Source organism: Mycteria americana, chromosome 2, assembly GCF_035582795.1.
Source record: "Mycteria americana isolate JAX WOST 10 ecotype Jacksonville Zoo and Gardens chromosome 2, USCA_MyAme_1.0, whole genome shotgun sequence".
NCBI lineage: Eukaryota > Metazoa > Chordata > Aves > Ciconiiformes > Ciconiidae > Mycteria > Mycteria americana.
In genome coordinates this window covers 24,361,965-24,383,427 of record NC_134366.1, presented here as the reverse complement: position 1 = coordinate 24,383,427, position 21,463 = coordinate 24,361,965, and the positions used below count along the sequence as shown (strand labels likewise).

The 21,463-nt window shown below is 39.3% G+C and overlaps 1 protein-coding gene across 3 annotated transcripts; it reads right to left on the bottom strand.

Moving 5' to 3' along the window:
* Window positions 1-268: 268 nt before the first annotated feature.
* CROT (carnitine O-octanoyltransferase) lies at window positions 269-21,330 on the bottom strand. 3 transcript variants are annotated; one of them, XM_075492743.1, is made up of 17 exons: window positions 21,304-21,330; window positions 20,444-20,567; window positions 15,138-15,262; window positions 14,477-14,658; window positions 14,151-14,296; window positions 11,390-11,498; window positions 9,325-9,418; window positions 9,106-9,231; window positions 8,566-8,667; window positions 7,875-7,958; window positions 7,671-7,778; window positions 7,274-7,404; window positions 5,756-5,879; window positions 3,526-3,604; window positions 2,609-2,702; window positions 2,315-2,434; window positions 269-1,218 (listed from the first exon to the last, which is right to left on the bottom strand). In XM_075492743.1, exons 2-17 carry the CDS (start codon window positions 20,556-20,558, stop codon window positions 1,098-1,100), a joined length of 1,860 nt encoding a protein of 619 aa, XP_075348858.1. In that variant the 5' UTR covers window positions 20,559-20,567; window positions 21,304-21,330; the 3' UTR covers window positions 269-1,097. The 3 variants fall into 3 exon arrangements, with proteins under 3 accessions (XP_075348858.1, XP_075348861.1, XP_075348859.1); XM_075492746.1 differs by having other exon boundaries at window positions 14,172-14,296; XM_075492744.1 differs by lacking the exon at window positions 21,304-21,330 and adding an exon at window positions 21,141-21,147.
* Between the last annotated feature and the right edge of the window lie 133 nt (window positions 21,331-21,463).

The window sequence follows — 21,463 nt, the reverse complement described above, 5'->3', positions numbered from 1 at the left end:
GGGAAACTCTGTTCTTGCTACTGTGGAAAAAAATATGCAACAGAGCTTCCAAAGGGCAAAGAGACTGGTTCAGCATTAGCCGAGGATGCAGTTGTTTCTGTAAAACAAATAATAATCTCTGATCTCTCTCAAAACTCCAAAAACTAAAGAGAAAACAATGGGTACTTTAGAATCTCTATTTCAAGTTCATCTGTCCCCAAGATCATCTCTCTTTCACAAAATTTAGTTGCTACACATTAAACAGTCCACCCATAAATCGGTACAAAGCTGATTTTTAGAAGAATTTTATTTCTATGACAGGAAAATACAAAGCCGTTCAAACAGGAAATCAAGTCTTAAAATCCTGAGAATTGTATCAAACTGCATTCAGTGCTTACTTTTATTGTGTATTATTAGTGTAAAGCAGCAGACATTCACAGTTCACTAGAAGATGAAAACTCTGAGGAATCTGGAACTCATATGCTGCTTTCTGTCTTTATTATTGAGAGCTTCTTTTTCAAAATACTTCAGATTGTAGAGCTCTCACACTACAAATGTAGTGGGAACATCCCTGTATTCAAGGATACAACATTTATTTGGTATAATCCCAATAGCAAAAATGAAAGATAACTTATAACATATAGCCTGATGGAAGCAGCCCTTCTATTTCATAAACCACTATGAATAGGAAGCATAATCACCTAAGAGGATAGTGTAGTTACTCTTTAAGTATGCAGTTAAGTGCTCCACTGGCATAAATAGTATCAGTAGATTACAAAGTATTCTACGTATTACTACTAAGATCATAAATACAAATCTCCCATAAATTCTCCACTTCCAACACCCCGTCTCTCAAGTATGTTTGCATTGTTGAGGCATTTTTTAATATTGCATAGTTCTACATAGATAGGGTACTACTGCTTGCATTGTTCTTGCAAATGGCTACATTACTCTTAAATAGGTACTGTTACCACAGTAAATACCATAAAAATAAGTAGACTTCACATAGATCATTAAATGTCTTAACTTGAATATAACAGTACTCTTGAGTAGCATTTCATTTATAAATACTACATATAACTCATGAGCTTGCAAAGGCTTTTACATCATTATCAACCTTACAGATGAGCTGCAACTGTTAATTGTAGCATGTCCTGAAAACACTGGAACACAGTTCTACACAGCACTTCTGCATCAGTCTCTGGACATGATTTCCAAGAAGAACAGGTAGTAACGATCCTATCAATATAGAAAACAATGAAGTTACCACTCTTAATTGCCATGGTCTAGGCTAAAAGTCATACAAATTGCCCTGAAATGTGAAATTATTGACATAAATTCTGAAGCAAAAATTGTCACATAAACATACTGTCTCAACATTCAAAAAGGATTCAGATCCCCAGTGCCTTCAGTAAGCAATGATGTTGACAGGTCTTGAAACTAGATACTTTTATTTAAGTACCTATTTCTACATACACAGTGACATAACTTTTCTGCTTATATTTGAAAATACTGTGAATTGTACTTCTCTGCAACTAGTTTAAGTTTTAAAGTACTTTTTTTCTATTTACCTAATAAAAAGTAGATCTTTATCTAGTTCTATTTATCTTAACAGAGCCATAGATCAAAGCATAAATGGTTTGTATTCTCAAACAATCAAATCTGCACACAACCCATATTTAGCTTTAGGAAGAAGTCATCCGAATTACACCTAAATCACAAAATACCAAGTTATCTCAACACATTATAATCAAAGTAGTTTATTAGATTTGATAAAGAAGCAATACCTTTTGTCCATAAGATGATTAAACCAAAGTTGGATCTTTTCAAATCCTACCATTTTATGAGAAGTGAAGCCAAATGCTTTAGCTTCTCCTTGTTACTCAAAGAGGTCTGGTTTGAGTCAAGAGATGTGTGTGTCACTGCCAAGAATGATGGACAGTGTGCTCACCTGTACTCTATCTGGTCTATCTCAGTCAATTGCTACTTTTAAAAAAACACCTTTGCATGTTACATTTAATGATCTCTAAAACGAAAGCTTATTTTAAAGTAAGTTAACTTCTTTTGTTTCTCCCTTCTTTCACCTTCCCCACTCTTTTCTTTCTGCTTATTGTCAGTATCTTGGTGCTCACTTCACCTCCACCATTCGTCCTTCCTCCCACATGTGCTTTCCCAGAATGTTAATGCCTCTATTCTCATGTACCTCACTTCTCAACCTTTTCTGACATGTTCGGCCATGTTTATTCTGTCTTTTCCTTTCCTCATTCTAGTTGTTAGCCGCCTTTTCGTTTGTGATAGAGACAGAACCATGCCCAAAATGAACTTACATCCTTACCTGTCATTTCTGATTGCATAAAAAAAGCCATAGCCATGATGCACCATTGGGGGCACAGATCCAACAAGCCTAGTGTAGCCAATCAGGCTAGTTGAAAGAGTAAAATTCCCACCTCCTCCACTGTAAAACAACACAAAACAAAATGAGCACTTTTAAAGATAATTTAAAACAAAGGGAGTTTTACAAAAAAGTTATTTTGTCCTGGAGATCAAGAAATCAGCATGCATAAGACCAATGTATCCTTTGATACCAAGGACTTTTACAACCTCCCCACAGGACAAGAATGCAAATTACCTAGCTGTGAAGGCGTTATCCACATAAAGTTCTGGCACTTGCAGTCCTTGCTCCTGTGCTATGAGTAGGAGACCCAGAAGATGACGATCAAATCCTGTCAAATAAATGCAAATACTGCATCATTAGCAGCAGCATTTCCTGTTTTTCTGCTTCTTCTGGTCTGGATAGCCAAAAGCTCAAATAGCAGCTGAATGACAGATAAATGACAGAGTCTACTAAAAAACAAGATTCATATTGTAGCATAGAAAAACATTTCCCAAATATTTGATCTAAGAGGTCTTCATGACTTTCAGCTTGCAACACTGAGCCCAAATGCAAATGAACTAAGTAATGTAAACCCAGCACAGTTCCTGTGGAAAACAAAAACCAAGAAAACTTCCATTTCAGCCAAGGAGGAGGAGTTCCACACAGTGAAACTGGCCTACTGGCAATTACATGGACAAGGTGAAAAGGCTTTCAGGGCCACAACTGCCTAGATAACTCACAAAGTAGGATGGAGAGAGTATGAAGGTTCATCAGGTGATTATTTCCCAGTTACTCTTTCTCATTCATAGAACAGCTAACCCACCTGTGTTAGCATGGCAAGAATTTCACCCAAATCTCTCCTCTGCCTTAAAAGACTGCATTTCCCACTTTCCAGCCAAGCATATATTTGATCAGAAGGTATTCTGAAATAATGTTTAGCTGGGCAGAAGAGGTGAATTAATATTCAAAATGAACGTGTCTTTGGGGCACAAGGAAGGGTGCAAGGACCAGGTTTTAGTTCCTCTCCCCAAAATTAAAGTATAAAATGTTAAGGGGTAGTTTTTACTCAGGTTGAAAACAAGGAGACAGAGAAAATATATTAGCATACAGCAATATTCCCTTTTCACCCACAAGAAAAAACAAAACAATAAAAACTTTTGATCCCAGAGTACCTTTTCCATTCTCACATTCTTTCCTCATTTTATTGTGCTTTGCAAATGCCTTATGCATCAGCTGTAGTCGTCGATATGTCTGTGTAAAGTAGGGGAGACAGGATTAAAAAAAGGCAAGAACAATCCAGATGAGTAACACATTAGGAATCACAGATCAGCAAGTTTTTCCCTTTCACAGTTTCTAGCAATTTTAGACAGAATAAAACAGAGGAACTTGAAAGGTACTTTAGAACCTCTCTCAAACTCTTTCTCCCAAACCCAAATTCCTTTCTCAGGGGAACTTGCTCATTTGTTTCCTGTATCTCTGTTCTGTTACTTGGATCACTTTTGCACTGTTCTATTCACAGTATAGAGAAAATCTCGGACTTACATTGAGAAAATGAGAAAATCTAATTTCTCATACTCAAACCTCATGTTCTTTCCCAAATAAGCTGAAGCAATAGAAAGTAGCCACTGTGAAATGGAGTAATCAAAACCAAAAACTTCCTACAGTACCACTTATTTAGAAACACACTGGATTTTAGCAGATGCAGTTGCATTTACATGATCACCATGCCCTGAATTGGTCAGGCAGCTGGACTAGATGATCATTGTAGGTCCCTTCCAACTGAAATGTTCTATTCCATTCTATCATTTTTCATGCCCCCCCCCCAAAAAAAACAAAAAACAAAAAAACAACAAAAAAATCAGATGAAAACGTGACGCAAAAGCAGAAAAACAAAACAAAAAAGACCCTAATTAAAATACACAGAGATGCCAACTGCATTCCCAAATTTTCTCTGCTGATTGAAATATTACTTCCATGACGGTAGTTCTGCCCAATGTTATGGTTTTTTTCAATTTTATATTGAAACTTACTATTAAAACCAGAGAGAACAGAATACAAATACATGTTTTGGTAAAGGAGGCCTAGATAAACATCTCTAGACACCCAAGATCTTGGCTTCTAAGATCTTAGATCTTACTAGCTCTTTAACTACTTAAGAAGCACGCTTTATCCTTTTATTCATTACACGAGAAGCTGCAGCAGAGAATGTGAAACAATGGCACTAGCCACTCAACTTGGATAAAAATCAAGCTACTAAGGTCACAAGAGGCAAAAGAAAAGCTGAGACAAAATTATTTTTTCTAAAGTACCTAACTTTACATATCTTCTAGTACCTTAAAAAAAGTGTCTTAATTTCAACAGTATTGAACAGATTCAATGCTTTTTTTAAGCCCCAAGAGTTCATCATAAAAAGCAAAGCAATGGAAAATACTTGGAGATGCTATTTAAAATTACAAAGAGAAAAAGGCTACAGCTAGTGTAGGAAGTAACAAACCTCTGTGTGTATTACCCATAGAAGCCTGCTAATTTGTTAGAAGATAACTGAAGAGCAGGGAAATTACAGGAATCCATACTTGCAATAGGAAAGTAGATTTGAATAATGGCCACAAAATTGAGTTTTAAAGCTGGAGCACATGCCAAAAGAAGCCAGTGAAGACCAGGGAAAATATGCTCTTGAAGACTATAATTATCAATCACACATATCTCCTGACAGCCATATTTCTGTATGTTTCTCAGACGCATTAATAATATAGAACCTTTGAATTTCCTAAAGATACGTAGCCCTTTGTCTCAAAAATCTTCTCCTTGCTTCATTTCTCAGGCTCTGAGAAACATGGAGTGAGGACAACAGGAAGAGCTTTAGTACAGCTCTCACTTGGCAAGAAAAGCATGACATGGTCTGCCAGCCAAGCACCAGAGGGCAGTTGCTTGGAAAAGAAAGGGTCACCAGTTCAGCTATTCAAAGACAAACTCTGGAATACATCTCTTTTGCCACTAGAACACAAACAGATTTCAATCTTGCTCTCAGACTCAGCGATTAGATTAACATTTCCTGATTTCACTTAAAAATTAAAACAACAACAGAACCACTTCACAGCAGAATACACTGGTTCCGATACAGTTCCTTTTTAAGGTGTGAAAAACATCAGTGTCAACGTAACTCAAGACACTTACATTCTTGAAAGCAAAAGGTAAATAGGACAGAAAACCAAACAAGCCTACACGACAGCTCACCTCAGTCACAATGACCAGAGCCAGATTTCAAGCAACCAACATTTGAAATCTGTCTCACTGGAAACAGGCCAATTCCCATTAATGAGGCAATAGAAAAATGAGGTTTAAGCAGTTCAAATGACAGGCCTTCTAAATATATTATGATTAAAGTAGGATTTCAGTATTTACACTGTCACAAGGATCCAGCATGGACTTGCACCACTCCACTGCTTCCATAGTACATGTTCTTACGGTCTCTGTGCGGCCATGATAGAAACGCCTGGTCATGGCAGTTTCGTAACAGGAGCCCGGGCTAAGAATAAAAATTAGGGAAGAGTATCTCATTAATTTAACAAAACTATATGCTCTCTCAAGGAATAAAAAAGTCCTGCCAAGTATCTTACACATCTAGCTTAGTTACAAGTATCAGTAAGCAACTAATTTTCTTTAAATTTTGTGTCTGAAAAAGAGCCACAAAGGAACTCTACAAGCTTTTATGAGACAGATGACTGAAAAAGTGCCAGTGCTATAATCATACCTTGAAAAGACTGGGTTGTCATGGCTATTTTCTGCAGACTACAGATCTACCAGCCTCTAGTATAAATAAGCTGAAATTATGCAAGCTTCAGTTTCACTATATATTTTCATTAAAGAAACCATCTACACCATCCAAAACCTCAAAAATTAAGAGACACACTTGAAATAAGCAGTGTGTCCCAATGGATTTATAAAGAAAAGGCTCAAATCCTTCTCTGTTGCATACTGACACCCATCCAGCTTCTACCTGGAGCATGCCCAGCCCTATAATAGTCCATCATTTAATATACAGCTTACATAAAACATACTTGTGTGTTTAGAACAGACTTAACAGACTACTTTAGTCACACCATTAATTTATTCCAATGTTCAGCAAACTGAGATCTGCCATCATTTCTTATGATGAGACAGGCATCTCCAGTGACTAAGCGTCATGCTCATATGATGAAACCCTCCTTTTTCTCAAGCAAGCAATACTGGCCAGGTCAGTAATCACTTATACAAGCCATAATCAGTGCTAGTTAGCAAACAGAAGTCTGGGAATACCAATACCAGGAAGAATGCTGCCTTTTACCAGTAATACAAAGTAAAATGACACACCCAAAAATGTAGAGTCAGACATTTGGAGGGTCACTATCTGTACCTCTATTATTCTGCCCAAACCTTCACATATAACGTTGCTAAAGAAAGTGAGGCACTGAGGTTTGCGAGGCTTTTTACAGCCTTGGAAGACTAACCATTTTACTGATGGCTGTTACTCACTACAGATAAAGCTTTCTTCTCCATCTGAGCAACTATTTGCCCTTAAAGAATCCTGACCCATTGTGCATTTGGTGTTTGCCCAAATATTTACTTTGTACAGCCCAAATCCACGTTTTCATGGATTGTCTTCTGCCCTCTGTTCCACAATAAGTACACACGTGATCCCCACGGGCACAAGGACATAATTCTTCTGAAGCCAAGAGCACGAGCCCCATGGAGTTCAATGGCACAAAATAAGGCCCTCTGCAACTGTTAACTTAAAAAAAACCTTACTTCTTCATTCTTATATCACCATAGCAAATTACACACTGGCATTGCAAGGCCACTCCATTATATCTGCAGATCTCAAGATCTTTTACTCAAGAAATTAGTTTTTTATTCCTAATCTGGGTAATGAGATTTTCTTACCGTCCATGGCATTTGTAATAAGCCAGCTGAAGGGCAAGCTGCACAAATGTATCGGGATGAAGTTTTTTCTTTGTAATCAATGCTTTGCCAAAGGATGTAAAGGCGTAATTCACTAGCTGCAAGTCAGATACCTGTCAAACCACAGGAGGAAAAAAAAACCAGAAGTCAAGAAACTGCAAATGTCACAATTTGGTTCACTTCAAAGAAAACACATACAACATAAACCAACAATATAAGAAATTAAACAATGGTGTTATTAAGTCCCCTGATACATCAATTCATCAAGAACATATTAATCCCTGTTCTCCAGCATGGAGAAAGGCCAACTAAAAACATGCAAATAGAAGGGGGGAGGGGGGAATCAGTGCCAATAAAGAGAAGCAGCAAGAAATTCCACCTTTTTGTAATACAATTCTTTAGTATGTCCAATTTCATTTATAATTTTTTGATCCACTGTGAATACAAGTTCCTCTGGCCATGGAATATCTCTCACTTTATCTGATCCCTGGGAGGATGCGGACAGAAAGAGAGAAAACAGAAAATGTTATCCATAAGAAAAGACACATTAACTAATACATTTGAAAGTTTAAAGAATATATACCTTCCATTTTCCCTCATTTTCAAGAATCTTCTTTTCGGCATAAAATAACATCGTAATTAAAGCCATGGCATCAAAAGGAGAATGCTAGAATCATGTAAGACAAGATATCACATTATTTGCATAACTGCAAGCAGATCAAATTGCTTTTTTCCCTACCCCACTCTTTTTCCTACAGACCAACAGCATTACTGCAGTGTTGGACTTATTTTTTTAGTTCTGCAATACATCTAGAACTATTGTAAGTCCACCCACTGTTCTGACTGCTCTGCAGCTAGATAGGGAGGCACAACATACCACTGCTGTGGAAAAGCAGATTTCAGGCAAAATGTAGGCCCTTCTGGCCATTCAATAACAAGTTTAAAAAACGCAGCTCTTCAAATAGCTATGTAATACAAAGAGTTAATTTTAAGCCTTCTTGTGCTATGTATTTTTTCTCTTTTGAACTCCCTCATTAAATACTTTTAGAAATAAGATTATAATTTCAGAGCTCATGTTCTTAATTCAAGTATGGTGTAATATTAAACACTGTGAAAGCAGACTGCTTTCGGAAACTTGCCATACAAGGTGCCTGGTAAACAAGGCTACACTAAAGAGCAACGTATTAAACATTCAAAATAATACTCTGAAGGGAAAACTTAGTAAATAAATACTTGAAAGGTTTACAAGGGGGAAAAAAAACTTTTCAACTTACATCACAGAATGCACTACAAGTTCCATTGGAAAAGAATATGCTATTGTAGGATTTATCTCCCCAGCGTACAGTCGGATCACCTGTTAGCGCCAGCCTTGTAACCTAAAGCAAAAGTTACACACTGTGGGTTTTAAAAAACACTGAGTATACTGCCAAACTGTCAACTAAATCAAGCCTACATTAAGACGGTGAGACCTCCCTGAGAGATAGGACATCTTCATCCAGTTGAAGATGACACATGATTATAAGCCTAAGTTTTTAAATTAGAGTGATAACAAGCTGATTGCTGTATTTTTGAGGACCGTGAAGGATAGAGGGCTAAAAGATTATGAAGGTAGATTTCAGTCATTCCCACTTCCAATGTCCTAACAATTCAAACTATTTAAGTATTCCTATGGATCAACAAGAAGCATTATCTGCATATTTATCCGCGTCATTTTCCCTGTTCTGAAAGAGCAAGAAGTGCTACTTCTGCATACATGCAGAAGAAATTTTTATATAAAGAAGACCAGATACGAATTATCGAAAATCCTTAGCTACCTCGGTGTAGTCCTCAGGAGTTGCGTGGGGACTAGCATCATCGAGGCAGACCACAAACAAACTTCTCTGAATTTTTTCCAGAAGAGTTAAGTTCTTTGGATCAAGATCAATCAAATATTCACGTAACTAGAAAGCATAAAAAGACAAAGCTAAATAAAATGATGTATTTCCAGTGATCACAATGCTTTCCTCAGGAATCAAATGTTGAAGTATTCCCACCTCTGCCCATTTTGTCCTTTCGCTGCTTGTTAAGGCTGCCAGTCCTGGTCCATCTGGTTCACTATGGCATCTTTTCTGTATATAAGTAAGTTGCCTTTAAGAAGATTTCAAAAACTGAAGTTAACAAAGAACATATGGAGAGAAGATAAAAGTCACCCTTTTATCTCTCTCTCTTTTGCCAAGCTGGGATTTTGGTTACACATTCACAAGCTAATGTGAATTTTCAGGAAGCATGAATCAGCTCCCTCAGACTCTAAGAGCAGCTGAAGACCTGCTCTGTTTTTCGTCACTAATGGTTAATTCAAATTGCAGCTTACCAGCCCAGTACAAACGTACATGTAAACAATCATGATCCTAAAGTGTAATTATGTACTTAATTTAAAACTAGATTTAAGACTTCAGCAGTGCAGATCAAACTTTCCTGAGCAGCAGACATCTGCAATACTGCAACTTTGCAGCTATTATAGCACCTAATCAGACACAAGGGCAAAATTTCCACTCACGATAAACCCTGAAATTTAAAGCAGAACAGTAGCTACCGAACATCCTAAATTTAGAGACTGAACTACACAAGAATACTTCTCTTCCTACCTTTTCCTTGCATTTTCCCTTTGAAGAGCTATTAACAGAGAGCTAATTTTTAGTTTGCAAATTCAGTTTTTCACATACTGTTCTAGGTGTTAAAGAAACTCCACAAACTACAGGCGTTTAATCTGGCTTGTCCTTTGTTCTGGCACTCTTGCCATTAAGCTTCACTCCTGATCATTATTTACACAGTTGTCAAAAGTATAAGACACCCATGATGAAGTCATTAAAAAAAAAAAAAAAAAAACACCACTAAACCAAAACCAGCCTGCCCTTTCTATAGACAAGAGAAAGCTTTAGGGTTTTTTGGTCTGTATTCCATGCATTCATTTCTTGAATTTGCTTGATCTAACAGGTAGAACTACAGAAATTAGAAATACATATGTTGAAACATCTTAAGTATTAAAGTACCAGATTTTTTTTAAAAAGACATTTTTGAAATCACTAGATTTTTGAAATCTAACTAGTTTTTGTCTTGCCTAAGGAATTTGGCCATCCACCTTTTGCCAATTTTAATTACAAAAGTCTTCTGTTGTGCTCTATAAACAGCACTTTGACAAATGCAGTAAGTTATTCCTAGATGAAATGCACAACCTCTCTTTAGTAAGCAGATGCGTATAGATCCCAAATCTATCACAAGAGACTTATGCTGAAACTATCTCTGTATGGGACATCAGCGTTCGACCTACAGAGTAGAAAACCTTGTGGCCACAACCGCATTGCCAACTTGAAAAGCTGACACCTCTGCATGCTACTGGGATATAGGAGATACAGCACAGAAAAAGCTTTAAACACTGCCAGTTGCACTAGTACTGAAATTTACTATTTAAAGAACTAATTTTTTTTCCTCTGTTCCTTTGCAGCAGCTTAGGAATACGGAAAGAGCCACAAACGTAGCCGATTGTCACAGGTCGGTGCAAAGATAAGAAATGCAAGTGAAATGCTGCTGTATTGCTCTGTAGCCAGCAGAAAGTCAATCAGTGTATACTGTGATTTTGGACTGTGCTGCACTCACCAACAGGAATTCCAGCCCCTCTACTCTTGAGAAAACTGACCACAAGTGTATTAGTTTTGAATCAACATGACAGTGGTGCTTCATCTTTGATAATGATTAAGTAGCAATGAGACAATTATCAATGTGGATTGGTCCTGAAAGGAATGATGTTACCTAGAATCCTAGTAATTCCATGTCAAGAAACTTCACACATAAATGATGTTTCCTACTGAAACATCTTCATTCAGCCCTTTTGCATTATGTTCTATGGGTGTATTACAACCATGATGCGATCATCATGCTTCATGGCAAGGAGATGCCATCCACTAAACAAGAATTTACTCAAATCTGAATGCTCAGCTAGAGGAGAAGCCGTAGCCTCTCTCACACCTAATTCTCTGCGGTAAAGGGGATAGAAAAAGAAAGACTCTCTTTGGTAGGTAGCTTAAATAGGACAGCTCATTTGAAACAAGGTAGTTTGAAAACCTGAAAATCTCTGGAGGAGTCACCATATTGCCTTCATGTATAGCATCAAATGCAAACACTCGACCTCGACACAGGACTATTAAGTGAGATGGGCATTCACCTTCACTCTCTGAAATGAAACAAAAAATAAAACATGAAAATCCAACCGTGGGGACAAAGTGAGTGACAGATACAGGAAAAACACTCAGCAAGTCCTACAGACCCATTTTTTGTTCAAAATGAGGCAGACTTCATACAGTTAAAAACAGGAAAGAAGAAAAGAGAGTAACTTTTGAAGTGCAATTGCATGATCTTGTAAAACTGTCAGAGAAAACATACAGAAGTACCTAACTTTCACTGTTATTAACTACTTCAAGTCATTGTCATTACCTAGTAGCAAACAAATAAGCATTACTTATTTGTCTATCTTGTAGGCAGGATCACCCTCTGCCAAAACAAGCGTTGCTTGCTGAAAGTTGATCTAGCAACATTTCTCTCTTGCAGGAGTTTTGTTTGTTTGTTTTTTTAAAGGGATGAATATAATGCAGCAAGCCTGCTAAGACACTTTGCAGATGATTGAGTCCTTCAGTTCTCAGAGTGTTTATGCAACCAGTTTCAGTTACGCAGCTCAAGATCCGAGATGCGCTACCACGTCAATCAGACCTGATCTGTAATCTGCAAATCTGTAAAAACGGAGCACTGACACACCAATTTGGCCACTATACAGAAACGCAGATGCTACTGGTGCACACAACGCTGGGTACACTTGCATAGTATTGCCTTATTGAATCCATCTATCTGGAAATAAGACTAAATAAAGTTGGAAAAGATTCTGACAAAAAAACAGATGTTAAAACCCCAAGAAACATGGCTACATTTTTCTCAAACTGAGCCACTGTGCTACATCTCTTCTAGTCCAGTACTCCACCCTGGGAAAAAGAAGAAATGTATGCTACTTTACCCACAAGTACTTAATTGAATGGGCATCCACAGAAGTCTTAATCTTAACTATAAGGCTTTTACATCTATCTTTATGGTCCTACTTTCTAAATCACTTAATACAATTCAATACATACCTGATTAAAGACATTCTAGAGTGGGGAATTCGTCATTTCATGTAAACCTCACTTTCATAGATCATGAAATTAATTTCTAACATAACAAAAATCAGAAGCGATGACATCAAATTCAGTTACTTTAGGTAGCATCCTCCTAACCTCACCTGTCTAAAACAAGGGGCAGAATTAAGTTTGGAAGTTAACATACCTAGAATTAAGTGTCTGAGATCTCACTACAGTTGGTAGAGATCTACCCAATACACTTAATGACATCTAATGAGCTCTTCACCTGTTCTCATTAAGGTGCCTGCTGCAGGCTGAACCAAATAGCTCTCCAGGTTCCACTGATCAGCCTCTCTTGGCTTTTAGTGTGGTCTTTGACTCCAAGCTGACATTACCTGTCAAATTTTAGGTGCCTACTCTGCAATCTGAATACTACTTTGAGCGTTCAGACCATGTCAGCTCCCTCTATAGCCAAAGGAGAAAAACAGATCCCTCTCCAGATGGCAATTCCTTCTGCATATCTTAGATACCTGCATATTTTGATGGCCCAAACCCTTCTCTGGAGGTATTCATATTTCTCCATGAATCACAGAGAACCAAGACAACTAACTGGACTAAATATTTCTTCTGGAGGCAGACAATCTACATGGAAAAGGATATCACCTGCCATGTATGACATGAAAAATTATATAAGCAAGATTGTTTAATCAAGTTCTTACAGTATTTTAAGGCAGAAAAGGGACATGAATGACATAAACTGCATCTCCACAGGATAACAGCTTTGTTTATTAAGTGTGATCAAAACAGAACATTGAATTTTTACCATTTGAATGTTTCTTTTATGTTTTAGTATTTAAACTGACTCTTCAACTGTAATGCTAAGATAAATCCCTTGAAACTTGCCTTCAACTTTGCATTTTCTTGTCATATCTTGTGGTATGGAGATTTCCTTATATATTTTCTAAGGAGCAAGGAAACACCTCCTTCTTGAATTCAAGAATGAATCCCATTCTTGAATCATGGGAATTCACATCTCCCATGATTATCTAGAGTGACACTGCTGAACAACTCTGGACACATCAGAATGTGTGTGGGAGGGGTGTTATGATTTCAGTTAGTTGATTACTAATACTACAGTATTTGTTAGGGAGGATGAATAAGAACATTACACTTTTACCCTAGCTCTTGATCCTGCACCCCAGAAAACAGTTGGGAGTTTAAGAGAATGGCTTCAAGAAGCACTATGGAGTACTTTCAAGACTGAAAACAGAAGCAGCTGACCAAGCCAAGAAACAGCACAATGATAGAAAATAAGTAAGAATTATCCCAACAGAATGTATGGGAGCACACTCGAGAAATGCATTCTGTGGAAGAAGATGCAACTGGTAACGATGCTGAAATTCTGTCTGTATAATACATGGAATCCACCCACATTTATAACACATGGAATTTGTCTTTTTTTCAATTCTTAATGCTGGCACGCTTATTATAGGCATCAGGCTGGTAACATACACTTTGAAGCAGAGCTTGCTTTTAATCCTATTTAGAAAGGACTAAATATTGGACCAAAAAGGGCCTTTGTAGATTAGGTATCTTCTTTGCTTCCTTATATAAGCACTCAACAACCAGTATCTGATTTAGTGTTTGAGGAAGCAAGTATTTTATGGTTAATATGACCACTCCATTAGCCCATTAATACAAAATAATTTGCTTGTATTAACCCGCAATTTGCATTTGTTTACCAGTTTTAAAATAACTGCTGATCGAGTCTCTGGTAACTCCAGGAATTCTGCAAGTGCAGAAGAGCATTCGAAATTGGTTCATGTCCAGAACAGCATTTCCAGATCTCTCTACAGCCACCTTCTCTCTGTAGTAAACAAATACACCAAAATTAAACAAGAGAGATGATAATTATACAAGTAAATCAAGGTAAGACAAACCCATCTTTTACTGCAAAGAACACATGCCAATGAATATAAAAATATATTTGCAACTAAAGTACACAGCATTAATATTTAGAATAAATTATTTTTTGCTAAAGTCTTACGCTCGTAATAGATCCCAGTATTTCAGGGTGTGCCATATATTTACACATGCTCTTTCTATCTGAGTGCCCTCTTTGGGTGGCCAGCAGTGTTCAATATAGGGACCAGGGCCTCCCATATTACAGTGTATTTGCGTTGATATGCGAAGATCAAGATAAGCCACATTCAGCCACCAGTCCTCCAGCTGAAAATGAAAAATATTTAGTGTCAGAATTCAGTTCTAGTCATTAATTCTTTAATAATCACCTGATTGTTCAACTGCCTGCTTTTTTTTACTACTTTTGGGTTTGTTTGTTTGTTTGTTTGTTTTTTGTTTTTTTTTGTTTTTGTTTTTTTTTTTTTTAAGTATTTTGAATAGTAGTTCCTAGGTAACAGGGAGGAGAGAGGGGGGACAGAGGTGATAGAAGGAGAGACTGACAGACAAGGCATTCAAAACCTGGTAGGTACCTTAACATTTCAGTTAGTGATCTCTCTTAGCCACCTAACTTTGACAAAAACCAAATCACACGTGTATCAAGTGAATGTGTTCATATCCATAGGCCAAGTGGCAGATACAAGGAAGATCCTAAGATAAAAGAGAGCTAAATGGCTCTCTAAATTATATCCTGAACAACTAACTTTCCGTAAGTTGAATTATGATTTCTTACATAACTAAATACATACCCAATTCCTTCTCGTTTTTGCTCTTTCCAGTAATTTCTGATGCAACTCTTTCCCAATGCCATTTTCAAATTTTTTAACTATCTCCTCGGTTCTTTTATATTCTTCTTGATTTAGAAATGGCTTCACTGTAAAAAGAAAATGTTTTTATTTTAGAGACAACTGCATACTGAGATTTATTCCAAGATTCAGATATCCACAGGCAAGGGAGTGGATGAAAATACACAAAATTTATTTTTCTAAAACAAATATTTGAAGGGAAAAAAACTTTTAAAAAAATCTGTAAATAAACCACAGTGTGTTCTAATAAAACATAAATATATACTTTTAAATAAATACAGATGTTAGCAGATGAAAGCAATTGCTGAAAACCTGAAATACCTAACAGATAACCAAATCAAATATATTTAAAACTGTAACTGGAAATCCTATGGAGTTCTGCAACTCCATCAGCTGCCACAGAACTCACTGAATAATTAAATTTACAGGAACTTTGTTTGTAAATTAATACATTGAGTCATACATGTCTGCCACCCTTCTGCAGCAACCGTAAGCTACTTGCCTTTATTTTCAAAAGTCCATCCATGGCCTACAAGCACCTTGCCCATCAATTCTCAGTCACTGTCCCCATGTTATGCCTACCTTTGAATGACACTGATGGCAATTACTACTACCCAATTTTTATATTTTAAAATACTTTTGGATTTCTCTCAGATCATGTGCCATACAGGCCAAAGTTCTCTTTAAACATTTGTAAAACTAGTCATTATTTTAATCTAAAACTCTCCTTAAAGCCTTTTTACCATGAAATCTATAGTCAGTAACAGGCACTGCTGATGCCAGTTTCCATACAGGCACATCTCATTGTCTTCTTATATTCACCTTGCATATAACATGTTTTCTGTTACCTTTATACTTAGATTGTGAAGTCGATGGCAAAAAGAAGGGAGGGGGGAGTTTCTGCTGATTCAATGCCTATGCAATGAGGTCTGATTAATTTCTGAGGCTGCTGGACACTATCGTCAGTTCATTTCTTGTCTGCCTTGCTAGTGCTAACCTTGTGATCTACTTACAGCTGTTAAGAGGAAAGATACTTGTTTAATTTTTAGTAATCGTGTATCTGTATCATCTCTAATCTAGCTTTTGCAAGTAACAACGGAGTTTCAGCTGGGCACGGTCTCAAATACTTACCTATCCTTGTAGAATTAAAATCTTACTTCCTCACAACTGTATCTTGCTGCAATTATGACTGCTTGCCTGCAACCACTGCTTTTTTCTTCTTCACAGATCTAGAGATATAGTCCAACACCTCATCTCAGCAGGGTCAGCTACAGCAGGCTGGTCAGGACTGTGTTGGGTTTTGAGTATCTCCAAGGATGGAGACTCTGTAACCTCCCTGGTAGCAACCTGTTCCAGTGCTTAACCACCTTCACAATAAAAAGAGCTTTCTCATGTTTCAAAGGAATTTCTTGTGTTTCAATTTGTGCCTATCGTCTCTTCTTCTGTCACTGGATACCACTGTGATGTCTGGCTCTGTCTTCTCTACTGCTCCCCATCAAGTATTTATGCAAAGATTCCCCCCTAGAGCCTTTTCTTCCCCAGGCTGAACAGTCCCAGCTCTCTCAGTCTCTTCTCATATGTCAGATAACCCTAATCACCCTCATGGCCTTTCACTGGGCTCACTTCAGTATGTCCATGTCTTGCTTGTACTGGGGAGCCCAGAAATGCACACAGCACTCCAGATGTGGCCTCCCCAGCACTGAACAGAGGGGAAGGAATCACCTCTCTCTACCTGCTAGCAACGGTCCTTCTCATGGAGCCCTGTAGGCTGCTGGCCTGCCTTGCTGCAAGGGCACATTGCTGGCTCATGTTCAACTTCATATCTACCAGGACCCTGGGGACTTTTCTGCAAAGCTGCTTTCCAGCCAGTCAGCCCCAGCCTGTGCTGGTGTGTGGGGTTATTCCTCCCTGGGTGCATGACTTGGTATTTCCCTTTGTTGAACTTCATGAGGCTCCTGTCAGCCTGTTCCTCCAGCCTGTCAAGCTCCCTCTGATGGCAGTACAACTGTCTGGAGCACCAGCCACTCCTTCCAGCTTTGTATCATTTGCAGACTCAGAGCACACTCTGTCCCATCATCCAGGTCATTAATGAAGATGTTAAACAATACTGGATGCCTGGGGTACACCATCAGAGACTGGCCTACATCTGGAATATGTGCTGCTGATCACAAAACTTTGAGCCCAGCAGCTGAGACAGTTTTCAGCCCACCTGACTGTCCACTAACTAGGCCATACTTCATCAGTTTGTCTATGAGGAAGTTTAAAAAAAAAAAAAAAGCTTTTGATGTGCCAAAAGCCTTGTTAAAGTCAATATAAACAATATCTAAATGCAGGTTGAATTGCACCACCATCAGTTGTGAACACACATGAAAAAAGAAATAATAGAGACAGAGCCATCCACCTATACCATATAGCTGTCTACAGTATTCACCCAGGAAACCTGGAGTTGAAAGCCTCCCCAGACCGAGTGTAGTCCAACACTCAGGTTTCCCAGAGAGTGACCTTATTAACACACAATATTGTAAGAGAGAGTGATTATCCTCTGTTACTCAAGTCACAAAGTCATTACAGAGCAATATGCACATGCACACAAGAAAGAAAATAAGCAAAATTACTGGGTTCTGGTCCCTATTTAAGGGGTGACCAAGATTGATAGGGGACTGGAGCACGTGATGATGAGATGAGGCTGAGAACTGAGTTTGTTCAGCTTAAGAAGAGAATGCAATGGGAAACCCTTGCTGCATTCTATAACAACTGAATGGAAAGGCATAGCGAAGATAAAGCACAGCTCCTCTCAGAGATGCACAAGAATAGTATAAGAGAAAATGGACTCAAGTTGGAACACAGGAAATTCCTCACAAGGAAAATGTGAGGGGGGGAGGTTTGTCATTGTTGGTTTGTTTTTTTGTTCCCCCTCCCACAATCATGAAGATGATCAAACACCAGAACAGGTCGCCCAGAGAGGCTGTGGAATCTCCATCCTTGCAGATATACAAAACCTAGCTAAGCAAGCCTGAGCAACCTGCTGTAGTTGGACCAGCTTTGAGCAGGGATCTGGTCTAGATGAACCCTTCCCAACCCACATGATTCTGTGATGACAGGGCCTCTTTCCACTTAAAAACTATTTGATCAGATGTAGAAGCAGCACTGTTAGGAAGGAGCAGAACTCATCCCCTTTCTCACTACAGTTCAGTGAAACTTCTCTCTTGCCACTTTATCCAGGCCCACAGATCTTGTCTTCCTTTCTGCGTAGATCAGCTCCATCCATGAACAAGAACTACCCCATGAAAGACATCTTCAGTTGCATAGTTAAGGAACCCCCTGTAAAGCTGGAGCTTTGGGTTTTCATACTCAGGCTGAGTCCAAGCTTCTGAGTCTCAACCTCTGGGGTGAGCTGAAAGGCTAAATAACATGGCTATGGCCACCTTCTCTCCTCAAGGCCTACCTTCAAAACAACGTTAATCATCCTGAATCCAAAGCAGAGGCAGCTACTGTAAAGCCCTAAATAAGGCACCTTCTGAGACATACTCTGTGCAGCTTTACCAGTTGACTGGCTTTAAACAGACCAGTGCTTTACCAACAGGTGCACCAACTAATGTTAAATGCCTGGGATCCTCCTCCAACCAATAAAAGACAGGAGTTTCCAAGGAATGATTCACAGCATCTATGAAGGGTCATTTGGAGCTTCTGAACTGTTCTTCAGAAGTACCTCCTAGAGTAAACAAATTAAAAGCTTAAGCAATGAGAATCACCAAGCTAGTGTCTACAATTGTGCACTGCATGTTCTGGCTTTAAGTGATTTGAAGAAGGGAAGACTGTGGCAGAACAAAAAATACCGGACTAACTTTCCTCCAGCCTCCAGTGAGACTAAAGGAGATCAACAATGATGATCAAAGTTATAGAATGACTTATGTACAAGGAACAGTAAGTAGGAAGCAACTTCAGCATGAAAAAAAAAAGGGACATGTGCTAAGGTATTTATGAAAACACAGATCAGAATCAGAAAACAAGAGCAAACAAGTTCACTGTCAGATTTTACCACTCCATGAGAGTTATTTATTAACTTGGAGAGCAAGCTGGGTTTGCAAAACTAAGTTCTAAAGGGCAGTTCTGTTATTGCAGGCTCACTACTATTGCAGCACAACTTGCACAAACCACAACATTCAGTTAATCTGCATTACAGTAAAAAGAAAATGGTTTTTTGACACACATATATACACAATATTTTTTTTCTCCAAAACGACCATTTCAACATTCTGCATCAAAATGTGATGACGTAAGGAACAAAGAAAACCTATTATCATCTACTGGGCCATTTCCACTACACTCAGAATAAAAGGGAACTCAGAGTGAACTTAAGGATTTCCATTTTGGGAAAGGGAAGTTTTGGTGTAATATGTTTCTGCTAAGGACAGAACTCTAGGCCTTACTCTGTTAGCATTCCTGTATTACAGGTAAGATAGTAAGACACAAAGGAGATGTTCCAGAAAAAAGCTCACTGTCTCCAAGTTCTGAAAATTATTAAAGAAAAATAGGAAAGTAATCTCAAGATACTAGGTAATGTATCTTTGTCATTCCCGACATATCAAAGCCTGATATGATAATAAAGAACTAACCAGTGATCTCTGCTTTATAAACAAAGCTAGACACATGTGCATTGATGTTGTTTTCAAAACTTTTCTCTTATGTGATCTTCTTTACAGAGCAAACATTTCAGGGCAGAAATTATCCAAAAATGCCCGCCACTGCCCTCTCCTACTACTGTATAGTTAATAGTATTGGTGAGAAAGAAGAACACTTAAGTATGAAAAAGTTTGAAATAACTTTTTTTTTTTTACAAAGATCCTAGGCAAACACAGTCATAAACAAGCAAAGTAGGTATTATGCAAAACAAAATTTGTAGATGGAGAAATATCTTTCATTAGACCAGCTGATATAGCTGAAAAACAAAAACAAAACCTTACGGGGAAAAAAACGCAAATCAAAAAGTTAACCTTCCCAGATGCCCAATTCCCTTCCATGCTGAAGAAAGGCAAATAGAGATAAAATAGAAAATTTTACTCAGGTTGCTCTGGGCACTTAGTTTTCCATTTTGAACCTAAAAAAAGACCTTTTGCACTCTAAACTTGCCTGGATCCCCTACCCCAGTTATATCAGTTGATAGAAGCTGCCTCTACAAATCACTTCGCAAACATCTTCAGATTAGTCCGGTTACAACAGCACACACCACACTACTATTAAGTCATTACCTGCATCAAGGTATTTGCTTAAAGATTCATCAAGAGGAGGTACGGGCAGGGAAGGCAGAGAATCTTGGTACTGAAATGTTCGCTCCTCAGAGGATTCAAGCACTTGCTTTTCCATGATGCAGATCTGCAGCACAGCATTAACAAAGCCTAAGTTTGAGACAGATGATGTATCTCCCCATACTGTTTTCTTTTTTTCCCCAGCCATTTGCACGGTAAAAGACACGTATCAGGGAAGCGTCCCCTAACAGTGCCAGGATCGAAGATTTCTTGTTGGCCTGAAGCCGCAAGAGGCATATGCACAACAGGGGTAACCATGACCAGGCGACTACTGACGCTTTCTCCAGATATGTCGCGATTAACAAACTCGAGGCCTGTTGCTTTCTTTCCCGAGGAGCAGCCAGCCCAGGGACACCCACCAAACTGACGCCGGAGAGTTGGGGAAGGAGGAAATCACTCGCCCGGCGACCCCCGTCCGGCCCGGCTGGCGGCCGCCATCACGCAGCTCACCGCCCCCCGGCCCCCACAGCCGCGGTAACGCCGAAGGGGAGCGGCCCCCACCAATGACGGCCCAAGCCCCCGGCCGTGCTTCCCCCCACCCCAGCGCTCCCTGCCCGGCGCAACGGCGGCCCGGGGCGGCACAGGGCCGAGAAGGGCCCGGGGCCGCCGCCGCACCACAGCAGTGTTTACGGCAGCTTGCCCCAGAGAGGTCCAGCTGGACGGGGCTGGGCCTGGGGGTCAGGAGACAGCTGAGTCGAGCTGAGCTGAGGCTTCCGCGCGACCCTCTGCCCCACTGCCGCACACCCCCCAGCCGTGGGAAGAGGTGGGCGGAGGCCACCACTCGCCCGCGGGCCACCGCTTACCCTGGCCTACACGGACACACCGCCGCCACCACTCGACTCGCCGCCTGCCTGCCTTCACCTCTGCCCCACTTCCAAGCGGGCCCGGAAGCCGGGCGGGGCGGGGCGGGGCGGCCGTGGGGAGGCGGGAGCCGGGGGGATTGGGTTTCTGCGGGGCAGAAGG